Source organism: Hippocampus zosterae, chromosome 20 (assembly GCF_025434085.1).
Source record: "Hippocampus zosterae strain Florida chromosome 20, ASM2543408v3, whole genome shotgun sequence".
Classification (NCBI taxonomy): Eukaryota; Metazoa; Chordata; class Actinopteri; order Syngnathiformes; family Syngnathidae; genus Hippocampus; species Hippocampus zosterae.
This window is the reverse complement of record NC_067470.1, coordinates 5143673-5162793: the sequence shown is the minus strand read 5'-3', so window position 1 is coordinate 5162793 and position 19121 is coordinate 5143673. Positions and strand designations below refer to the sequence as shown.

At 43.9% G+C, this 19121-nt stretch overlaps 1 protein-coding gene and 1 non-coding gene across 8 annotated transcripts in view; one reads left to right on the top strand and one right to left on the bottom strand.

The window, feature by feature from the left end:
- The window catches only part of LOC127593336 (partitioning defective 3 homolog), a 170165-nt gene that overhangs the window by 142268 nt on the left and 8776 nt on the right, over nt 1-19121 (bottom strand). For 6 of the 7 annotated variants that reach the window (XM_052054708.1, XM_052054707.1, XM_052054705.1 and 3 more), the window contains exon 2: nt 12075-12176. In XM_052054708.1, coding sequence (XP_051910668.1) covers nt 12075-12176 — 102 coding nt within the window. Of the gene's footprint in view, nt 1-11254; nt 11389-12074; nt 12177-19121 lie in introns of those variants that run through there. The other variant, XM_052054712.1, reaches the window with a different exon arrangement.
- Nucleotides 13862-13933, top strand: trnaw-cca (transfer RNA tryptophan (anticodon CCA)). The gene has a single exon. It is a non-coding gene; the product is annotated as a tRNA-Trp (tRNA).

Sequence of the window (19121 nt, the reverse complement as noted above, 5' to 3'; positions counted from 1 at the left end):
TTGTTACTGTATGTTGTTGTTTTTCTGTCTGTCGCTCATATTTTTTTCTGTCTTTCAGAAGCACTGGTGGGCAGAGCCTCCTTGCGCACACGTTACCAACTACGCCCACCTGCATTTAAACTCGGCCTCAACTGAAGGAAGGTGTCACATTTTATGAGTGTAGTGTGTGGGAAGTCAAGTATTATATTTATTTGCGACCTATTGCCGTCATTATTTTTGTTTTTTTTGTATTTCTACCTAGATTGAATTAAAAGCTTTCTGCATTGCTCAAGAATTGCTGTCTGCTTTGGGATCCGTGTGAAGCCAACCCTTCGAGTTGCATCGCCAACGGAGATCTTTGTCACGTTTGCTGCCATTCAACTGAAACCAATATTCCCTGCATAGGTTGATCCAATTCCAACAAATTTGTGTTCAGCCAGCAATGTTGCATTTTTTTTTTCATATTCCAATGGGTCATATCCTATTTTGCACATTTTCGTCACTTGGCACATCGCAAAATCATCTCAAGGTTTATGTGAAGCAGGATTGATTTTCCTGGTCAATGGTCTAGGCCAGAGAGAGATTAAAAAAAAAAATCAGTGTAAACAGAGTAAAAGTCAGGAGCAGTGTCAACTAGATTGGGGAATGCATGCTCCGACTGTGCATAAAGTGAGGCATATATGTTAGTGTGCAGTCTGAACCTTGCTGATCTACTGAAATGTGTTTGAAAACAGTGAGGTTTGATTTGACAGGTATAGTTTATTTGGATCGTGCTACCAGTCAAGAGATTGGGGGTGAAATAGCTAACATATATTTGTTTGGCGCTTGTGGTGGTTTGGAGTTGCATCTGTTTTAAAAGCATCTCGAAAAAGAATTTTCAACATCCTTGTATGAAGAAAATCAATGCAAATGAAGTTTAGAATTGCAAAGGTCTGAGTTCTAGTAAGTGCCATTCCATTCTAAACGTAAACGAAAAGGGGGAAAACAGACGGCGGCACAGTCGGGAAGTCATGCTTGATGACATCAGTTGGCGCAACCGCATCTGCGGTGAGAATGAAAGACGAAAAGACGCAGCTTCTATAAAGATCTTGCACTTGCATTGATATTTGTACTACTATAAAATCGCTTCAACTGACGATGAGACATAAAACTGACTCATAAAGTCAAGCTGCTTGACCAAACAGCTCAACTTTACCGTGCTCCTGCAGGGCTCATCGGGGGAAATCAACCTCCCTTAGCTAATAAACAGTAATGACCTGCTTCCCGAAACGTAGCGGAGCCTCCCTTCATGTCAGCGTGGTGATGGGGACGAAACAGCCGAGCCAGCAGAAAGACAGTGCGCCCTCGGTGGCTTGGTAATTACTGTTAATTGGTTTAACATGGGGATGGAGGGAAGAAGGATAAGAAAAAAAAAAGGAGTGGAAAGAAGGATAGCATTCTCCCCTCAATCCCCTTTCACGGCTTGTTTGATGTGATAGCGGGTGTTATCGCGGCTTTCTATCAGCCGGGTGAGCTAATGCAGAAGTGGGAAGGGACGGCTTACTATCGGACACATTAACAGGCTAGTAAACAGCTATATGCAAATCCATCCGTGTATTCATAATTTTTTTAAGATGTCAGCAACAGACAATGGCACTAAGAGAATGACAAGGACCTGAGCGTGCGCACATAAAAAATAAAGATAGGTTAAAACATAAGCTGGATGTGCATACATGCGGTATACACACGCACACACTTGCATTGGAGCGCCTGAGGAACACTGTTCATCCAGATAAGACTGGCAATGTGAGGGCTATTTACGGCCATTTGATGCATAATGAGCCTCCTATCAGCGGCTGTGTGAGCACAGAGATGAGGTGTACCGTTTTCCCCACGCAGCTCGGCACTAACGCTCTCGCCGTAACCTCATACAACATGCTTCATCGTGCTGCAGTCACTGTAATTTCCCTCAAAGATTTCAAACACAAGGCAAAAATAAATAAATGAATAAATGAAAGACAGGGCTGACGAAGAAAATGTTTAAAAACGGCCATTTCCATCTGCACCTCTATAGAACACTTCACCGATTGTCATGCCCAAGTAAGCCTGCAAAGCTCAACACACAGCTGAAATGTGCAAAAACAAATATCTCGGGAGATCTCTTAAAAGCGTGAATTCATTGCTGCATGACTTTCAACAAAAAAGAACGCCGTGCTGAACCTTAAGTGCAAAACGCCATCAAACTTCACTTCAAAAGGTGATTTACTTGTTTTGTTTCATGTGAGAACTGGCTTCGGGCGACATTTTTGTCTGCCATCACCTTCAGCAATCCATACAAGACATACCGTGTTCAAACATTTGACAACCATTTCACCAACAGCAGGAGCAACAGTGTCATTTCTTCAACATAGTGTTATTCTTGAAAAAGAAAAAAAAAAAGCCCAGTCCCAAACGAGATCATAAAATAAGGTCCCCTCCACTTGGGTTTATGATGGCTCACATCCACACAATCAGCCATAAAACCCCACCTCCTACAAAAGAGGCTTCCAATAAGCTCATCTCATTGAGGGGCAATAAAAACCCACCCGCCAAAGGCACAGAACTACTGTTCCTCCTCAGTTCCATTAAGGACCGATAGCAACTGCTGCCACTGGATAATGTAAAAAAAAAAAAAGATTTGTGTTTTAGTGTAAGCAGGTTACGCTGGAGAACTTAAAACCGGGCAGCATCATGAGGGTAGTGCTTTTCAGCAAATTGTATCGTCGCACTCATCTCAGCTCTACTCTTTGAATATCGTCTATGTCTGTATAATTTAACACCATCATCACCCGCTGATGTTTTTCCGAAGTTGGTCAGGAGTACAAAGAAACGTGACAGCCGTTCCCCAAAGGGGCTCGTTGCCTTCAGTCACAGCTTCAGAGACAAAACATTGCTCGCCAGAGTCATTAGATCACTCGCAATACTCCAAGCTCCATCGGGTTTAATAGTCCCGCATAAGTCACACAACACGTCCCCTTTAGTCAATACTGCTTAAGTGTAATGTCAATATTGTAGTTGAACTGCTTCCAGATGTCACAATCACAATAAAGTATATAATTACAGATCATGAAGCTGTGTGTGTGTGTGTGTGTCCATGGCATTATGTGTGACTGCCACTTTAAGAGCCAAGACGTTCTACAAAGGTTTCTGTCTTGATGCCACTCGACTTCAGCTTTGGTGGAACACAACTTAGTGTCAATCAGAGTTATGCGGTTGAACGTGTCCCCCGATGGACATTTCGGTAATGTGCGTTATAAATAAAGATCGAAAGGAAATTGTGCGTCTCCCTTCCACAGACTTGTTTTGAGCTCCCACTCAGAAGCGGAAGTTTTGCAACCTGCTTTGTCTCCCGCTCCCCTCTTCTCTATTGACAGCGCTCGCTCTCTCTCATCTCTAAACCTCAGGAGCACAATGCAGGTTTTAGCTGGGATAAGAGAAGCCGGTGATGGCTGCTTGACTTCATCAACGGCATAAGCCGGGAAGTGAACCGGCGATGGGCCAATACGCTTTCGGGCCGTAAGCTCTCGGTGATGTGCAGCAACGCCAATGAGCCGCTCTCCAAAGATGTGTACGGTGGGAAATGGGAAGCAGAGGGCTTAGGAAATTGAAGCATACTGTGGGGTGGAGAAACACCGCACAGAGAGACGATCTTCTTGTACAGGACTAATGTGTGAACCATATTCATGACTGACACAAACTGGATCATCGGAGGGGTAAAAAAAAACATTTTATGAAGAGCAACTTTGTGATTAGGAACCCGCTGCAAGGTCTGGTGCATTTTATTTCTATTGTCACCTCGATCGCATAGGAGTGTCGAATCACATCATTCCAAGGTGAGGTCGACAAATCCATCAAGTGATCCGGACGAAAGCAAAGAACCTTGAGGTGGCAGAGTAGCCTTAGTACTCAAGTAAAACAAAGACAAAACATTAAGCGGGTTTATCTTGTATTACAGGTGTGCTCGGGGTCCCCCTGCCGTTTGCAAAGTGAGTCCCATGAGGCAGGGTGAATCTCACTTAGCCGCATACCAGGTCAAGCTTCACGTGTTAAGCAGAACAGGAATCCTTTCAATAGACAAAGGGAACCCATTTGGAGCCATTTCACGCATGATGTAAGGCATCTAGCTGAGGAAGAGGACGACAACAGTGGATAATAAATGGGAGCCTCTCCCTCCCTGCCTCTGGAGAAGGAATGTCTCTTCCCACTCTTTCCTGTCATAACTGTGATGTGGAGCGAGGAAGTGAAGGCTTCACGCGTGTTATACGCACTTCCTATGAAAGCACTTGAGTGGAACTTTGGGCAAAGTTGGTTCCAAGTTTGCAGCCGTGGTGTACTTAACAAGTTTTCAATCAACGCGCATGTGTGTGTGTGTGTGAATATCAGCCCTCTGAACAGTTCACATCACAAGACTCCTGCTGTGATGAGACGTCCGTCAAGGGATCCGTCATCGTAAACATCAGAACAGAGCACTGGGTTCTGACAAAAGAGGGCGCCGAACAGTGAGCACCCTTTCAACGTCCCTCTGAAATACCCATCAAACATCAAGGAAGGAGATATTCTAGGTAACCACCACCTCAAACACTTTGTGCTTCACTTTGAAAAAGATTATCATCGCGCACATGCCCGATATGCTGGAAACTGTTCACTCAAAGTAAACTATTCATGAACTCCGTTGAATGGATTAGGTTTAGAGGAGTTTGGTCCAGTCTGCTCATTCCAATGTGTAATGGAAACCCCACAGTGCCCCCTGCTGTCGATTAAGGAAAGTCCAACCTATGGAAGCCATAAATCAGCAATGCACAGACTGGAACTTCCATTTTCAGCCAGTGGATCATTGTGACACCCTGGAGAGATGATTATTCTCCTGACGTGTTCCCAGTGCATGTTGGGTAAATCAATGACAAATAAGGAGGAGATGTTTTGTATACATGAACAATTCTCCGGTGTCCTCTTAACTTAATAGGTGTGCAAGTTCCATGGTTACCTGCCTCCTCGAGAAATAATGCAGTCACTCCAAACCCTTCCCCCCCAACAAAATCACAATAAAGATTCCTCTTCTAAATGGTAAGTTCTTGCGAGTAAAGTTTGTTCCTCTCCAGTAGCACTCCGGATTCACAAATCAACAATCAAACCTGTTCGAGAAAGCAGAAGCAATCGAATTTTGCAATTTCATCTCAACTTTCTCTTCTACCGAGCCAACCGTGAAATGCAGGCTATGAAGACTTTTATGTTCCACCTGGTAGACACGCACCCCCACTGAAATCGGGCTCCTTAAAATGGATGAGACGTCACGGTTGTAAAATAACAGCGGCCGCAATCCGATGTGGTGCGTTAACCCGCAGAAACGCAACACGAACCCTACCAGACATTGTGCAGGCACAATCACCTGCTGGCGGGAAAAGAAGTCTTTGATATTCATATCAACCTGCAGCTCCACACACACTCCAATGCAATACCTCTCGCTTGCCTTTTTCCAAACTCTCTCTCCCAGACATAATAATGACACGACACAAGAGCCGAGCGTGCAAATCTAGCAGGCGGAGGTTTGATCTAAAGAAAAGACAGCGTGATGTCGGGAGCGGAACAAACTGAGAACGGCGGCGGAGAGTGAAAAGACAACTGAGAGCGCGTCGAATCGCGTCGAATCGCTGAGAAGGCGCAGAAAGTTTTGCCAAAAAGTAGAACAGCAGACGGAATGTGCGCTGCCGTGGCATCGTAGAGTCGAGAAGAGGTGCAAGTGGCGAGAGAGGGAGCCATATTTGCCAATGCAACGCTGATGGGGCTTTTGGCCAAGCTCTGAATATCCTGCCAAATTGCTTGGCCCATCGATCCCCCCCTTCGACCCCTCCAACATGGCTAAGGGCAACCCTTACCACCTTCCACATCACAAGCAGAAAGGAGGACCCAGCTGGTGGTCGCGATAGAGTGGCGGCTAAAAGGGGTGCGGAAATTATTCAGAACCGCACAATACAATTAAAGGCTGGTACACACACGCACACACACACACACGGATGAAAAAAAAAGTGCATATTTTGTCCTTTGTTTGCTATATTTGAGCATACTTAAAAGTGTCCTCTGACAATCATAAGGTTGAGGTCGGCAGCAGGTCGGCCCTTAATTGGGTTTTGAATTAAAACCATTTGAGCAGTTCTTCAATTTCCTCAATATGTTGCTAGAGAAGGACTCTTACTGTTCGGATATTTCCGCTAATGTGAGACATTTCTACACTCGTCTGACAACGTTGACAGACTAATAAGACCACAAAAGTGTTACCAGTGAAGCAAAACTATGCACTAGTGAATAGCGAAAGTACATTCTACTATAGTAGTCCTTGCGAAGCTCCGATGTGAACTAGTAGAATTCTGTCATGTCTTGAGTTGCACGCGTTTGTCAACGACTGCACAGTTTTGCCTCACGACTAACATGAAGCTATCCTACGAGTAGGCCAATGAAGAGAAAAGAGAGGGACGAAAAAGATGCACCCCGACACTGAGTACATAGAGATTTGATTCTTCTTGACGGCCTCAATTTAATAACAGAGGATATCCATGCTAGTGGTGCTACAGTGGAGACGGAGGATGTATGTAAGCCTTAGCATTAGAGAAGAGAAGACAACGTAATCTGAAGAGCGCTTTCGAATGAGTGAAGCGGCACCGAGGATGTACTCGGATGGTGCACATCCTCAGCTGCCCGCCTGCAACAATATGCGAGCCTAAAGTGCTCACGACCAAGCTTAGCTCCTCAGCCTTGGCACCGCTTCCCTGCCTCCAACGCGCCAGTGTCAACTTCAGCTCCGAACAGCGCCAGCCGCAATGCCAGGCTCGGCTTAGCTCGCGGCCTGAGTGCCTGCTCTCAAAATCTGAGTGGGTCGCTTCTCCTTCTTTGCTCCTCTTCAGTTCTTCTCCACTCACGACGCCGTATCGGGAGGTCCCCCGGAAGCTAATGTTATACTTTTTACACCCTCCTTTGCCACACAGGAGCCTTGTGAGCTTGTGTTTTGGTTCTGTATTCTCAACAAGAAGCAGTGGACTTCACTGACTTGAATTTTTTTTTCTCAAACAGTTGGCTTATTATATGGGAATGTAAAGATGTTTACAGGACTGCAGATTTTAACCATCCATCCATCCATTTCACAAACCAGTGACTAGAAAATGTTTTTTTTTTAATTTGGTAAAAATCCGAGACAGTAAATAGCTCATGGAGGTTCTTCGAGTCATCATAATAGATTTAAATTGATTTCAATTCCATTTGTAAATAGTCATGAAGGCCATCGTACTCCAGAGGCACATGGAGAATGAAGAACAGAACGCTTCCCAGGAGGAGCGCTCCTAAAGAAATATAAACTCCCTGCAGCCACACTGTGAGACGATAGGATTTCAAAGAAGACGCGGGTTGATGTCTTTGACCCTATTTTGGTCAGAGTTGCCATTAGTCCCTATAGGGCCTTCTGTAGAGAAGACAAAAACACTTCTCGTCACTTTGCCGGAAACCTTCAGGGGTAGATGATATGATGCCGGGAGCTCAGTGGGAGGGCCTGTATTTGTCATCTTCGTTTATGCTTTGTCTCTGACCCAATTATTCTCCCCAAGGCTCACCACGGAACGGCACAGATAATAGGCCTGTTTGGCAAAATACCTACCCAGTCACTCGAGTCAAAGAGGCCCTGACAGCTGTCAACCAGTACAGCCTACCCTATTCATGGCAAGGGTGGGGGAGGGTGGGGCTTCGATGTCGTGGTAACAATGTTTCTTTCACAGATGTCTTATTTTTTTTTTTGGTTTTTTGTTTTTCCTTCCGTAATTTTCTGGCGAAACACCAACAGCATGACCAGACGGTATTCTGCCGAGTTCAGATCATGTCTGGAACAACAAGAATTGGTGCTAGGAGTGTATGTCATGCACATCCACTCAAAATGTCGATGACTTCCCGTGAAACTATTGTGTTTTCTCATGTTTTACAAGGATAAAATGACCAGCAGGCCACGGAGTTGTTCAAAGTAAATCCTGTGGTTTCCCTGATGGCGAGGCGCACAAAGGCTATGATTGCATTGGCTATATCCCCTCTGTGAGGGATTATAACTGTGTGAAGGCGGGAGCCGCTGAAAAGGAACAGCAATCTTTCCCAAGAAAATGTGGCTACGAAATTGACGTCCAAATAAACAAACAAAAACATGCGATACATTCAAAGCCTTGGAGAGAAATGAAATGGAAAAACTGCCTGCTGTTGCCCATCAAACGTCAGAACAGACGAGTGAAGGTGGGGCTATCCTGCCTGCATGCAGATTTAGAGCTGACCGATGTCCCGGCATGCTGATGCGCACTTGACTACGCAGTCAAAAGTGTCGAAGAAACTTTGCACAGTCGATGGCATTGCCAGGTTGAGGTATGAAGAGCACGAGTGTCTTTTTGCTTACTTGCTAAGAGTGTATTCATTACATTGAACAATATTGTCGCTTAATTGGTATGAAGTCATAAAGATGAGGAACAGCTCCTATTATGATGCAGCGCAGTTCCACACCGCGGCAAACTAAATGCACAATAATGAATGTATGATTGAATAAAAAGCATATTGATTTATCTTAAGTAGACACGCAGGCACTTTAGAGCTCCCATTGGAAATGTTACATGAAGGCAGACTATTTGATACAGCTCATGGCATTGATGCGAGAGCTCACGCAGCATCTGCAAGCCGCTACAAAGACCGCTTTGGCTATTCGAGCATCCTTTTGTGAAATATTAAAAGTTGACGAGTCAGTGCATTCAATGTTGTAACGGTTATGGCATTCAGACAAGCTAAGCAATATAATGAAATCAATACTCTTCCCCCAAGTGATAATTCACATGAAATTTCACCTCAAAAACAAACCAGAAGAAATGACAAGGTAGCTGAAACATTCATCAGATTTCCATTTTAGCACATATTAAAACATGCAACGCCACTTTTAATGGTCCCAGTTTTGCATTTGCAGAATACAAAATGTGCACACCTGATAAGGTGCAAATCAAATTGATCCATATGGATCAATTAACTTATTTCATGAAAGGCGCATCGATTCATGACACTTGATCATAGATATATAAAAACATGAGGATTAAAATGGTGGTACACAGTAGCCTGCCGTGCACGTCAAAAGACTTTGTTCCACACACACAGGCACACACAAACACACTTGGTGATTAGTAATTAGGCTTTGATTTCCCCTGGCAGCGTTCTGGTACCTGGGGTAGAGCTGAATGGACCCCGCTTTAGCCTTGGCTAATTTCACTCACAGCTTGATCTCAACCCAGAGCAGGTGCCCACTTGATGCCAATGGTGGTTGCCATGGCAATGCCAACTTCAGAGCCCAAGAGATTGCAAATCGACCACCACAAAAAAAAAAACAAGAGCTGTGCATTTGGTTCTTGTAATGAGCTTTCAGAAATAAGAGTATTGTACTAGAATACAAAATACATGTTAATATGTAATGCAAGTACATACACCGTTATTTCCCTCGGCAAAACAGTCGTTTAAACACCAGCAAAATATTCCTAAAACGTTTAAACAAAATTCTCAAGAACAGACCACATTTGTACCCCAAAGGTTGCCGTAAATACTAAACATGGACTATAGCACCTCCGAGTGGTCTAAAAGTGAAACAACTCCAGTCATGTTTCTGGTCAAGGCGCCATCAGCTTCTGCAATGAGCATTTTCTAGTTTGCGCCCTCGGGATTCGAATATGTGTTTTAAAAAAAGCTTCAGAGGGAAAGGGAATCCTTGCTCACCTCTGCTCATAATAAGGCCGATCCAAGACACCAAACTAAAAACTATTTTTAAAAATTACAATTTTAAACTGCACTTGTTGAATGCAAATCCTTCCCTACTAATGTAATTAGTGGCAGCAATGCCAGGTTTACATCTCACTGTAATTGTGTACTTCGGTTGAAGAGAATTGGCTATAATTAACCAGGTTCATTGATTTATGAATCCATGGCTTTATTCCATTGTTTCAACTCTAAGGGTGAATTTATCACTTCCGTTTGGCGCAAGGTTTAATTGAAACTAAAACTGTTTGGGGCCATTACACAGGCTCGATTTTTTGTTTTTTTTTAGGTCCCGTTTCAGTCTCGAAATGCTCTGACGTAACGAAAGTTGTTCTTGACATCTGTATTTTCAGTCAGTGTCCACCTGATGGCAGCAGAGAACCGGAAAAAAAACGAAGTCTGATGTTGACAAGGAACAACATTAATTTTTTTCAAGCTCATACATCAACCCAGGTCAAAACGAAACCAGGTGGTACAACACAATAATGTTCCTTATCTGCACAATTGCACAACTCTTTTTTGAAGACAAGCCTTTGGTTGAGGAGCTGGCTCATTTTTTTGTATTCAGCTGACACACACACCACACTGAAGCACTTCATGATGCTGGATAGTTTCTTTTATGTTTTAATAACAACTTGTATGATATGATTTGTTGATCACGGCACATCTATCTTCACTCGTATTCACTGCAACCACTACTAGCGACAAATAAAACATTAAAGAACTCGCATAAGGGTGAAAACTGCCTTTCAAAGCATTAGATCAACAGTAAAGTGATCAGCATTAGCTTTAGCTCCTTAAAATTAAGGGGAAAGTCCTTTGTAAAATACAGAGAAACTAGGGCAAGAGTTGATTGCCGATCAAAAGAACTGGACAGACTGGATTTACTGCTACAACTATCAACGCACAAGAGGAACCAAACACCCACGGTGTATTTACACAAGCTCTTCTCCTGTTCATTTGAGCCGTTGCGGACACACATTTACACAATACATCCCAATAATGCAGGAAAAGCAAAACTGGGACAAGAGACGTCTGGAGCATTTCACCGGGAGAACGGCTGGGTCTGTTAAGGTGACGGCGGTTAGCGAGACACTGTGATGTGAGGATATTGTTGGCTTTTGAATGTGAGGAGGAGTATCTTGATGAAATAAGGAGTGAATGGGCAGCCAGTGCAGTTACTATAGAATGGGCGTGATGTGATTTTTATCAGGGGATCTTGTTAGAATGAGAGCAGCAGATCAAATTTGGGGCCTCTTGTTTTGTTGTTGTTTCGTTGTTCAAAAATAAAAACAGACACCACGAGTTTTAAGCAATATGCTTCAAGTATGACGTTTACAATCTGCACAAAATAGGACAATACAAGAGCAGCATCTTGTGGGGGAAACTGGTATCACATTTATATACATTTAAGACGTGACTGCCACAAAGCAGTGACTGAATCTCGATGACTAACCTTCATTGTCGTCTGTTCAGGTAATGAGATGGTGAAAAGCAGGGAAACATCACTGATTTTACGTTCCGGGGCCAGACAGACGCTACTGACATCAATAGAGTGGGAGCAGGTGCGGGTGCAAAGCAGCTGCTCTCTCAGCTGCTATCACCTGATTTGTTACCATGGCACCTCGTCATTCTAATGCGCATGTGCAAACGTTTAGTAGCGCTCATACACACGAGCCAAGTTGCAAAACATGTTTGTAGCAATCTGCAAGCATTAATACATTTAAAAGTCAGCATTGCCATGAGTATAATGCATGTTATTTTTCTTATATATATTTTTTTCCCATGTTATTAGATACATACTGGTTCTGAATTGCTGTGCATGGTGTACGTGGCACAGTTGCCTGCTGTTATATTTTTATCATTTTTGTTTTGTATTGATGGCTTACATATGGTAATTTTAATGTAATATTGGTGATGTGAAGAGTTTGATTAATTGATGTCCCCTCTAAAGGCTCATGTACCAAATGCATGCCTACTACTACTGAGGATTTTACCCACAAAAAACAACAAGCAAGCTGCACGTTCATTACAGTGGCAATCAAAATGAAGCATGGTTATCTTTGTCAACAGTATCAATCATTACATGTTTGATACAGCTCTAACCGTAAAGTAGTAACGTAGCCTGGATGACAGCCATTTGTTTTTATCACATTCATTAGTTCAACCACAAGTGATATTGCACAATGCAAATGTAAATAGGTGAAGCAGCAATATTAATAGACACCATTATAGAAAGAATTTATCTTGTTATTGATACAAACATTAGGACTTACCCTGTCTTTGTCTTCGGCCACATCCCTGAGGACATCATCCAGGTCAAGGATTCCGCCATCCCGGTGTTCTAACCTATAGACCTGGACCCAATAGCTGGGGTCCTGGAAAAAGGGAGAATGGGTTGTGTTAAAAAAAATCTAGAGTATTGTGTTTATTTGCAATACAAGTGCATAGGATTTGGGACACTATTTGAGCCATGCCACGTATGATCGCTGCCAAACCAACAGATATTGGAATCAGCTGATCTGATCACGATGTGGGTCATCAATGCGCTACTCAGTTGGCACATTGTGACATGTTCATGGATTGACTTCATTCTAGCTGTTATGAAATGTTTTAATCTTCTATGTGCTCTGTCATGAATTCCAATAGAGATTCTGAAGAATCTCAGGCCTGTGTTAAAAATCAACTTGGGACAAACGTACCACCACATCATGTGACCTAGTGGCACGTTTGTTGGGGGAGGTGACGATCTTAAACAATTTGTTCAACATTGCGTACCCTGCCTCTTGCCCAAAGTCACATGGGCCAGATTCCAGTTCACCTGCAATGCTAATGAGGACAAGGGGTAAAGAAAATGGACATGTGCATGGGATATGACTAGTCAAGGAAAGTTTTGGGTGGAAAATTGCTGAAAGGGGAATTTCAAAGGCTTCTATTTGAGTCCATTTCCTGCCCTCATTTCTTTTTCTTTCGGGTTCTGGCCAGCTCAAGGTAGCATTGAAGCATTAAAAGCAATCGAGAGGAGAAAGAGAAACCAAGAAGACTATTGCTTTTATGTCCTCATGTTGTGTCCTCCCTCTGTCTGTTTGTTTTGTTCAGCCTTCGCTCTGCTCCAAACAGAGCTATCTTGGGGTCTGTGGTCAAATGCCTTTGGGCTCTGTTTTACTTAACTCCACTCTGGTTCACTTGCAAAAATGGTCCAACTCATGAAAGGAATGTTGGTGTGTTACATTTTATTTTATTTTTTTAGGTTAAAAGGAAAGGAAAATGTGTTAAGTTCATTACTGAGACAAAAAAAACTTGAGCAGAAAGAGGTCATTGATGTTGAATATCCAGTTAAACATATGATTGAATCCACCTCATACGGATGCACTCGGGGTGTGGAGTCAACCCAAATATTGTATTCAAATGCCAGATGTCAACTTGGCACAGACATCCTCCCGGCTTGTTCTTCACATGGATTACTTTTGACAACAGCTCAGTCACATAAACATAATCCCAAAGACACACTTGTGGAATTGAAACAACATGAGCACAGACTGTTTGGATTTGACATGCCTGACGTGATGTCGGAGCGTGACAACCACGGTGCCTTGCCGTATGAAATATGACTGCAAAGCCCTCATTACAGAAGTATCATCAGACTTCACCACTGAAAGGGCCCTCGGAAAAGGTCTGTGCTTGTGTCGAGAGTGTCAAGTCTGCTGTTGTGTTTTTATATGTTATCAAACATTGATTACCTCTGCCACAGCGGTTAAGTCTCATCACTGATTTGTTAGTTAACAGGATAAGGTCATGTAAGAACACACACACACACACACATAATATCTCACCAAACGATCTGTTCACCCTGTCATCCATGTCTTTGTACCAAACCAGATTTCCTGTCCTCAACAAAAGTTGCACAAAAGCTTATGCCATGCGGTGAAACAGTAAAGGGAGAACTGTGTGGCCATGAGCGAAAGAATACAGTATATGTGCCTGTGGATGTTTCTGATTGCGGCGCGGCTGTTGCCATTCCCACAGCGAGCGCAATTAGATTTTCTGTTGCCACCCAGAACAGGACCTCGTGGCGCAACGGTAGCGCGTCTGACTCCAGATCAGAAGGTTGCGTGTTCAAATCACGTCGGGGTCATTCATTTTTTTTTTTCCCCGATGACAATCATCCATTCCATTACGAAATGTTCCAAACTGGTGATTACATCTCCAAAAAGATTTCGCAACAAGGATGAAAGGTGGCTGTTATCATTTAAAAATAGTATCAACAAGCTCTCTTTTGTCAACCGGGTGAGATCTGAGCCCTGCATCATGAGTCATACAAGACAATGATGCTGTGAGAATGGCCAGCAAACAGACATCAGCTCATCACACCATCAGACACATACAGCAGAGTTCATTAACTTAACCTGGCCACGGCTGTGTAAAGACTTACGTCGACACAATCCAATGATTTTCAAACATTAACTTTGCCTCTGTGGGAGTAGGAAGCTTTTCAGGTTGGGTACGGTAGAGGAATGTAAAGGCTGCAGTGTCATTTTTAAAAGTCACAGAAATCCTAGACAAACCTGGAGACTGAGAAAATAGACTTGAAGACTTACAGAAGTGATACGGGTTTCAATGATCCTGAGTGTATATTACAAAACAGTGTTTGAGAATTGAATTGAGCAAAACTTTCACCAAAAAAAAAAAAAGATGAAAAGTTTATCCTATGATTTCCGAGCGCTGGGTGTTTCGACCTCGCAGTGACTCACCAGCTCCAACCACAAGTCGAAGCTGCCAGCCTCCCAGTTTGTTGAGTTTGAGCTTTACAGCGTAATGCAAGCAAGCAATTTCTGGAGTCCTCTTCAACAAAGTCTAAAAATTGTGTGACCTTCTGATCCTCAACACCCTTGATGATTACAGAAGATCGAAAGCTCAACATCTGGTCCAAATAAACAAAAAACTGCCCGATGACTCAACAGGACTCGGAATTGCTACTGCCATCAGAAATTATGGTAATCGGGACCTCATTGAGTGGTTGCACATCTTGAAGCCAATTACAGAGTCAACCGAGGGTCAGGCGATGTTCATTTGCAAATATGATGCATACGTCTCTTGGTCCTTCTAAGGCCTCAGATTGATGAGGTTCGTAGTCCACAGAGCATAAGTGACATCCGTAGCATGCATGACACTTCCAAAATCATAAAATCAGGTGGGGGCGAGGGGCTCAGTGGTAGGGTGGTCGTCTCCCAAGGCGGAGGTTGGGGTAAGGTTTATCCCCGCCCACTGCGACCTTGTCAAAGTGTCCTTGAGCAAGATACTGAACCCCCAGTCGGTCCTGATGCTGCGTCATCAGTAGGTAAATGTGATGTGGAAAGTGCTTTGAGTATCAAAGGTAGCAAAGCGCTATATAAGTAACAGCCCCTTTATACAATTAGACATCACAGTGAATTGATTCTTTCGTACGCCTCAGATGTGCAACTGCACAAACAAATACATTTCATGCACCTTGGTCCTATGTCAGCATTTTGTAGGGCTGACACCTTATAGCAAGGGGTAAGGGCCCACATAGTCTGGCACAAATGCTGAAAACACACACTTTAATAGCCCAGGGAATGGGGAAAAAGCAAATGAAAACCCCACGAATGAGTCAACAATAGGATTTAAGTGGCTATTAGAGGAAAGAAGCAGAAGGTGGGTGTCATGTTACAGAGAGATGTTTTCGCCTCAGATCCCTGAGGGAGAAGGCACATTTAAGCCATCTGCTCATCCGGAGAAGCCCAACGAGAATGGTCTTACATATACGTATTTTTCGCAGATGTGAGAAGCGGCATATGATGACTTGGCAAAATATAAACAGGGTTTACTTTGCGGCGGTCAGAGAAATTTCACAGCGAATCAATCACGAGTGAAAGACGTAGTGGAGTTTAGCGCGCTCTCTCAGCAATTACTCTTCGTCTTTGCATGTTTTTAGCACTTCAGATTTGATGGATTTAGAACGATCACTAAAATCCGCCTCTCGTCCAGTACACTCGGCAAGAACCGGTTGCCCTGATTCATGCTCAAGATCAATATGCACAAGGACCATGTACCGTCCCATGTCATTCTGTACGTAATTCCAAAGATTACGCTTCGGAAATACGACATCTTGGCGGCATTTGGTGCCTGTCAAGTCAAAAGCTGACAATGACTTTTGGCTCACCCACCGTTCGCGGTGGCATGTTCCCAATCTGGGTTCTTCTTGCATTCCTCATGCTGGATGTTGATGGCGGCAGCTCCGTCATCAGCAATGCCGTCTCCATCCCTGATTGCCACTTATGTCAATGGTGGATTCACACTGTGCACTCATTGTTCAAAATGGAACAACAACAAAAAAAAAAATGGTGGGTGGCATAGCAACACGACAACGAATCTTGAGACCTAGCCAAAGACAGAAATAACATGTAAAAAAAATAAAATAAATAAAAGAATCCGGAAATGGAAAGCCCATTTGTTCTCCTTCAAATTTGTCACTCCAATCTCCCACGCTAGGCCGCCTTTTCGCCTCTAACTATAACATCATATTTTTAGAAGAACTAGTGGCTTCAGATGGTTTGAATTATTTTCCCACTGGAACGGCAGCTGGATAACTCATGGGGCAAGAGCGGCGGGCAATATTGAGGATGTCGTGCTGCTCCACCCACTACTTATCCTGCCCTTGTCTGTTGCCTGCTAATGGACTGACCATTCAAGCTTCCAAAGGAACTGAACAATTGATACATTCTATTAGACATATGGGAGGCCCGGTAGTCCAGTGGTTAGCACGTGGGCTTCACAGTGCAGAGGTACCGGGTTCGATTCCAGCTCCGGCCTCCCTGTGTGGAGTTTGCATGTTCTCCCCGGGCCTGCGTGGGTTTTCTCCGGGTGCGGCGGTTTCCTCCCACATTCCAAAAACATGCGTGGCAGGCTGATTGAACGCTCTAAATTGTCCCTAGGTGTGAGTGTGAGTGCGAATGGTTGTTCGTTTCTGTGTGCCCTGCGATTGGCTGGCAACCGATTCAGGGTGTCCCCCGCCTACTGCCCGAAGACGGCTGGGATGGGCTCCAGCACCCCCCGCGACCCTAGTGAGGATCAAGCGGCTCGGAAGATGAATGAATGAATGAATGAATATTAGACATATTGAATCCTCCCTTCCTAACTCAATGAAAGAGCTTTTTTATTTATTTCTGCTCTCAAGTTCAGAGGTATACAGTAATTACAACAAATGTTTGGGGTAGAATTGGGGGTGTTTGGGGGGGCATTGCCTTTGTCAACAAACAGCAGCGATTCACCCAAATATTACCAAGACATTTGTAAAAAGCTTTGTATCAGTGTGACAAGCAAACCTCCGGCTACACTTTGACTGTCTGTGCTTTCACTGAGGCGACTCATTCAAGGCATTGCGTGAAGGAGGGTCTCCCTATTAATCACCAGTGCTGACGGCAGGCGTGGTGTGAAAATAAGGGAGAACATGGCACGGAGCCACGTTGGTGGCCCGCGGTGGTTAGGAGGATGATGTGGAAATGGTGACAGGAGTCCTTTGTGGTCCGCTGGTGGGGATGAAGAACTGTAGATGCCCTCGCCAAGGCTGATTAAAAACAGAAGGTCTCAAAGGCCCCTGGGACTTGACAAATATTTATGAACTATGGTCGACCTAGCAAATTTAAACGCCAAGAAAGATCATATATCACCAAAACTGATGGAAGGAAAGAAGAAGTCGGTCAGGTTTCACTCGTTCACGAGTCGACTTAATATTGCGGTGGCTTCAAGGGATTGCTGCTGAGTCACCCAGGAAGGATCACTGATGATGAGCTGGCTCCTTTTTTAAACAAATACAATTAATATGAAACCTTTTTTTTAATTAATAAAAAAAAAAACTGGTGTACAAGATGACTCAGCCTGCTTATGTGTGCACGCAAAGGTTTGAATAAGAGCATTACCGCCTGATAGAAGGATCGAAACTCTATTCGAGAGCTTCGGAAGCACACATGTATTAAAATTCATTTTCCATCTGGCCCACGTTGGCACGTTAACACCTCGCCCCCAAATTATTTAACCATCACCGCCGTCAAATGTCGACTGCGCTGCGCTCTGATATAATGATACCCTGCAATGGAGTCTTTTACATCAAAGTGAGCAGATTTTAAGCCACTCTTATTGAACCAAAGGGAGTTTGAGCCTGGGACTGGTGTGCTGCAGCTGTGTGAGCAGCAGCATGAGATCACAGGACATCAAACACCGCCGCGCCGCTCACATTGGCCGGATTCCTGCTGGAGTCGCACGTGGTTAAGTTCCCCGAGAAGAACAGGGAACGACATGCAGTCATCTTGGTGGTGACATTTTACATGTCTTTGGTACATCGCCGGACATTAGAATAGGTTGGAACCAAATGATATCCAAAAATGTACACGTGATTGCGGCTTGTAAAAAGTCACACACATTAGTGCGCCGAGAAGTATGACAGCCAGAGCGCAAGAGTCGGGAGCAATACCGCTTGCACCGCGCCGTTGATTTTTGATTGTCTCGCAGGATTCTTAACTGAATGTCAAAATCAACTACTCCCTTGACCTTTGGCTTTCTGCCTAAGCAGATTAAAGGAGAACGCCACTTAGATTCGCAATATTGCATGTCCCTATAGCTCATGTTTTGTATGTACACGAGGGAGTAAAATAGCTATGTGGTGGAGCGACACCCATTTACCAACAAACGTCTTTAATCGTAGTCATGCAGCTAACGCTTAAGTTGGCCGCGTGGCAGACATCGTAACTTGGCCAAAAAAAATGTATTATCATATCACACAGTTCCAGTCAAACCTCACAAGGTTGCCCAGTATGAATTTAACCAAACTCTTGGAGACAAAAACCCTTCCGAAATCACATTTTAAAAAAAATGTTTAAAATGTTGCGGTGCTTCGGGGCACTCGGTCATATGCAAAGTGAATGCGCTTCGTTGAAAGAAATAGTCGCTGTTAACAGTGAGTGAGAAACCGGCTGGACCAGGTCAATCACACACCCACACACACTCTACGGGATGCCGCTCACACATTCCGTGACAAAACCGAATAATTATTCGTGAGGAAGTCTCAGCGGGTGACAGATGTGTCGCACAGATGGTAGATGTTTACACAGTCTTGTTTTTAGTAGCATTCAAATTCGTTGGCACAAGAAAGTGAGATCAAGACCCATCCATGTGACGTATCGTTTGTAGCCATCTTGTTGAGTTGGTCATCCTGGAGACTTAGGGGATGGGCGTGTTGGCAACAAAAGGCTCTAAAAATGGAGATAAACATCAGTGACCTGTTAACGGCGGCTCGGCATCCTCAAAAA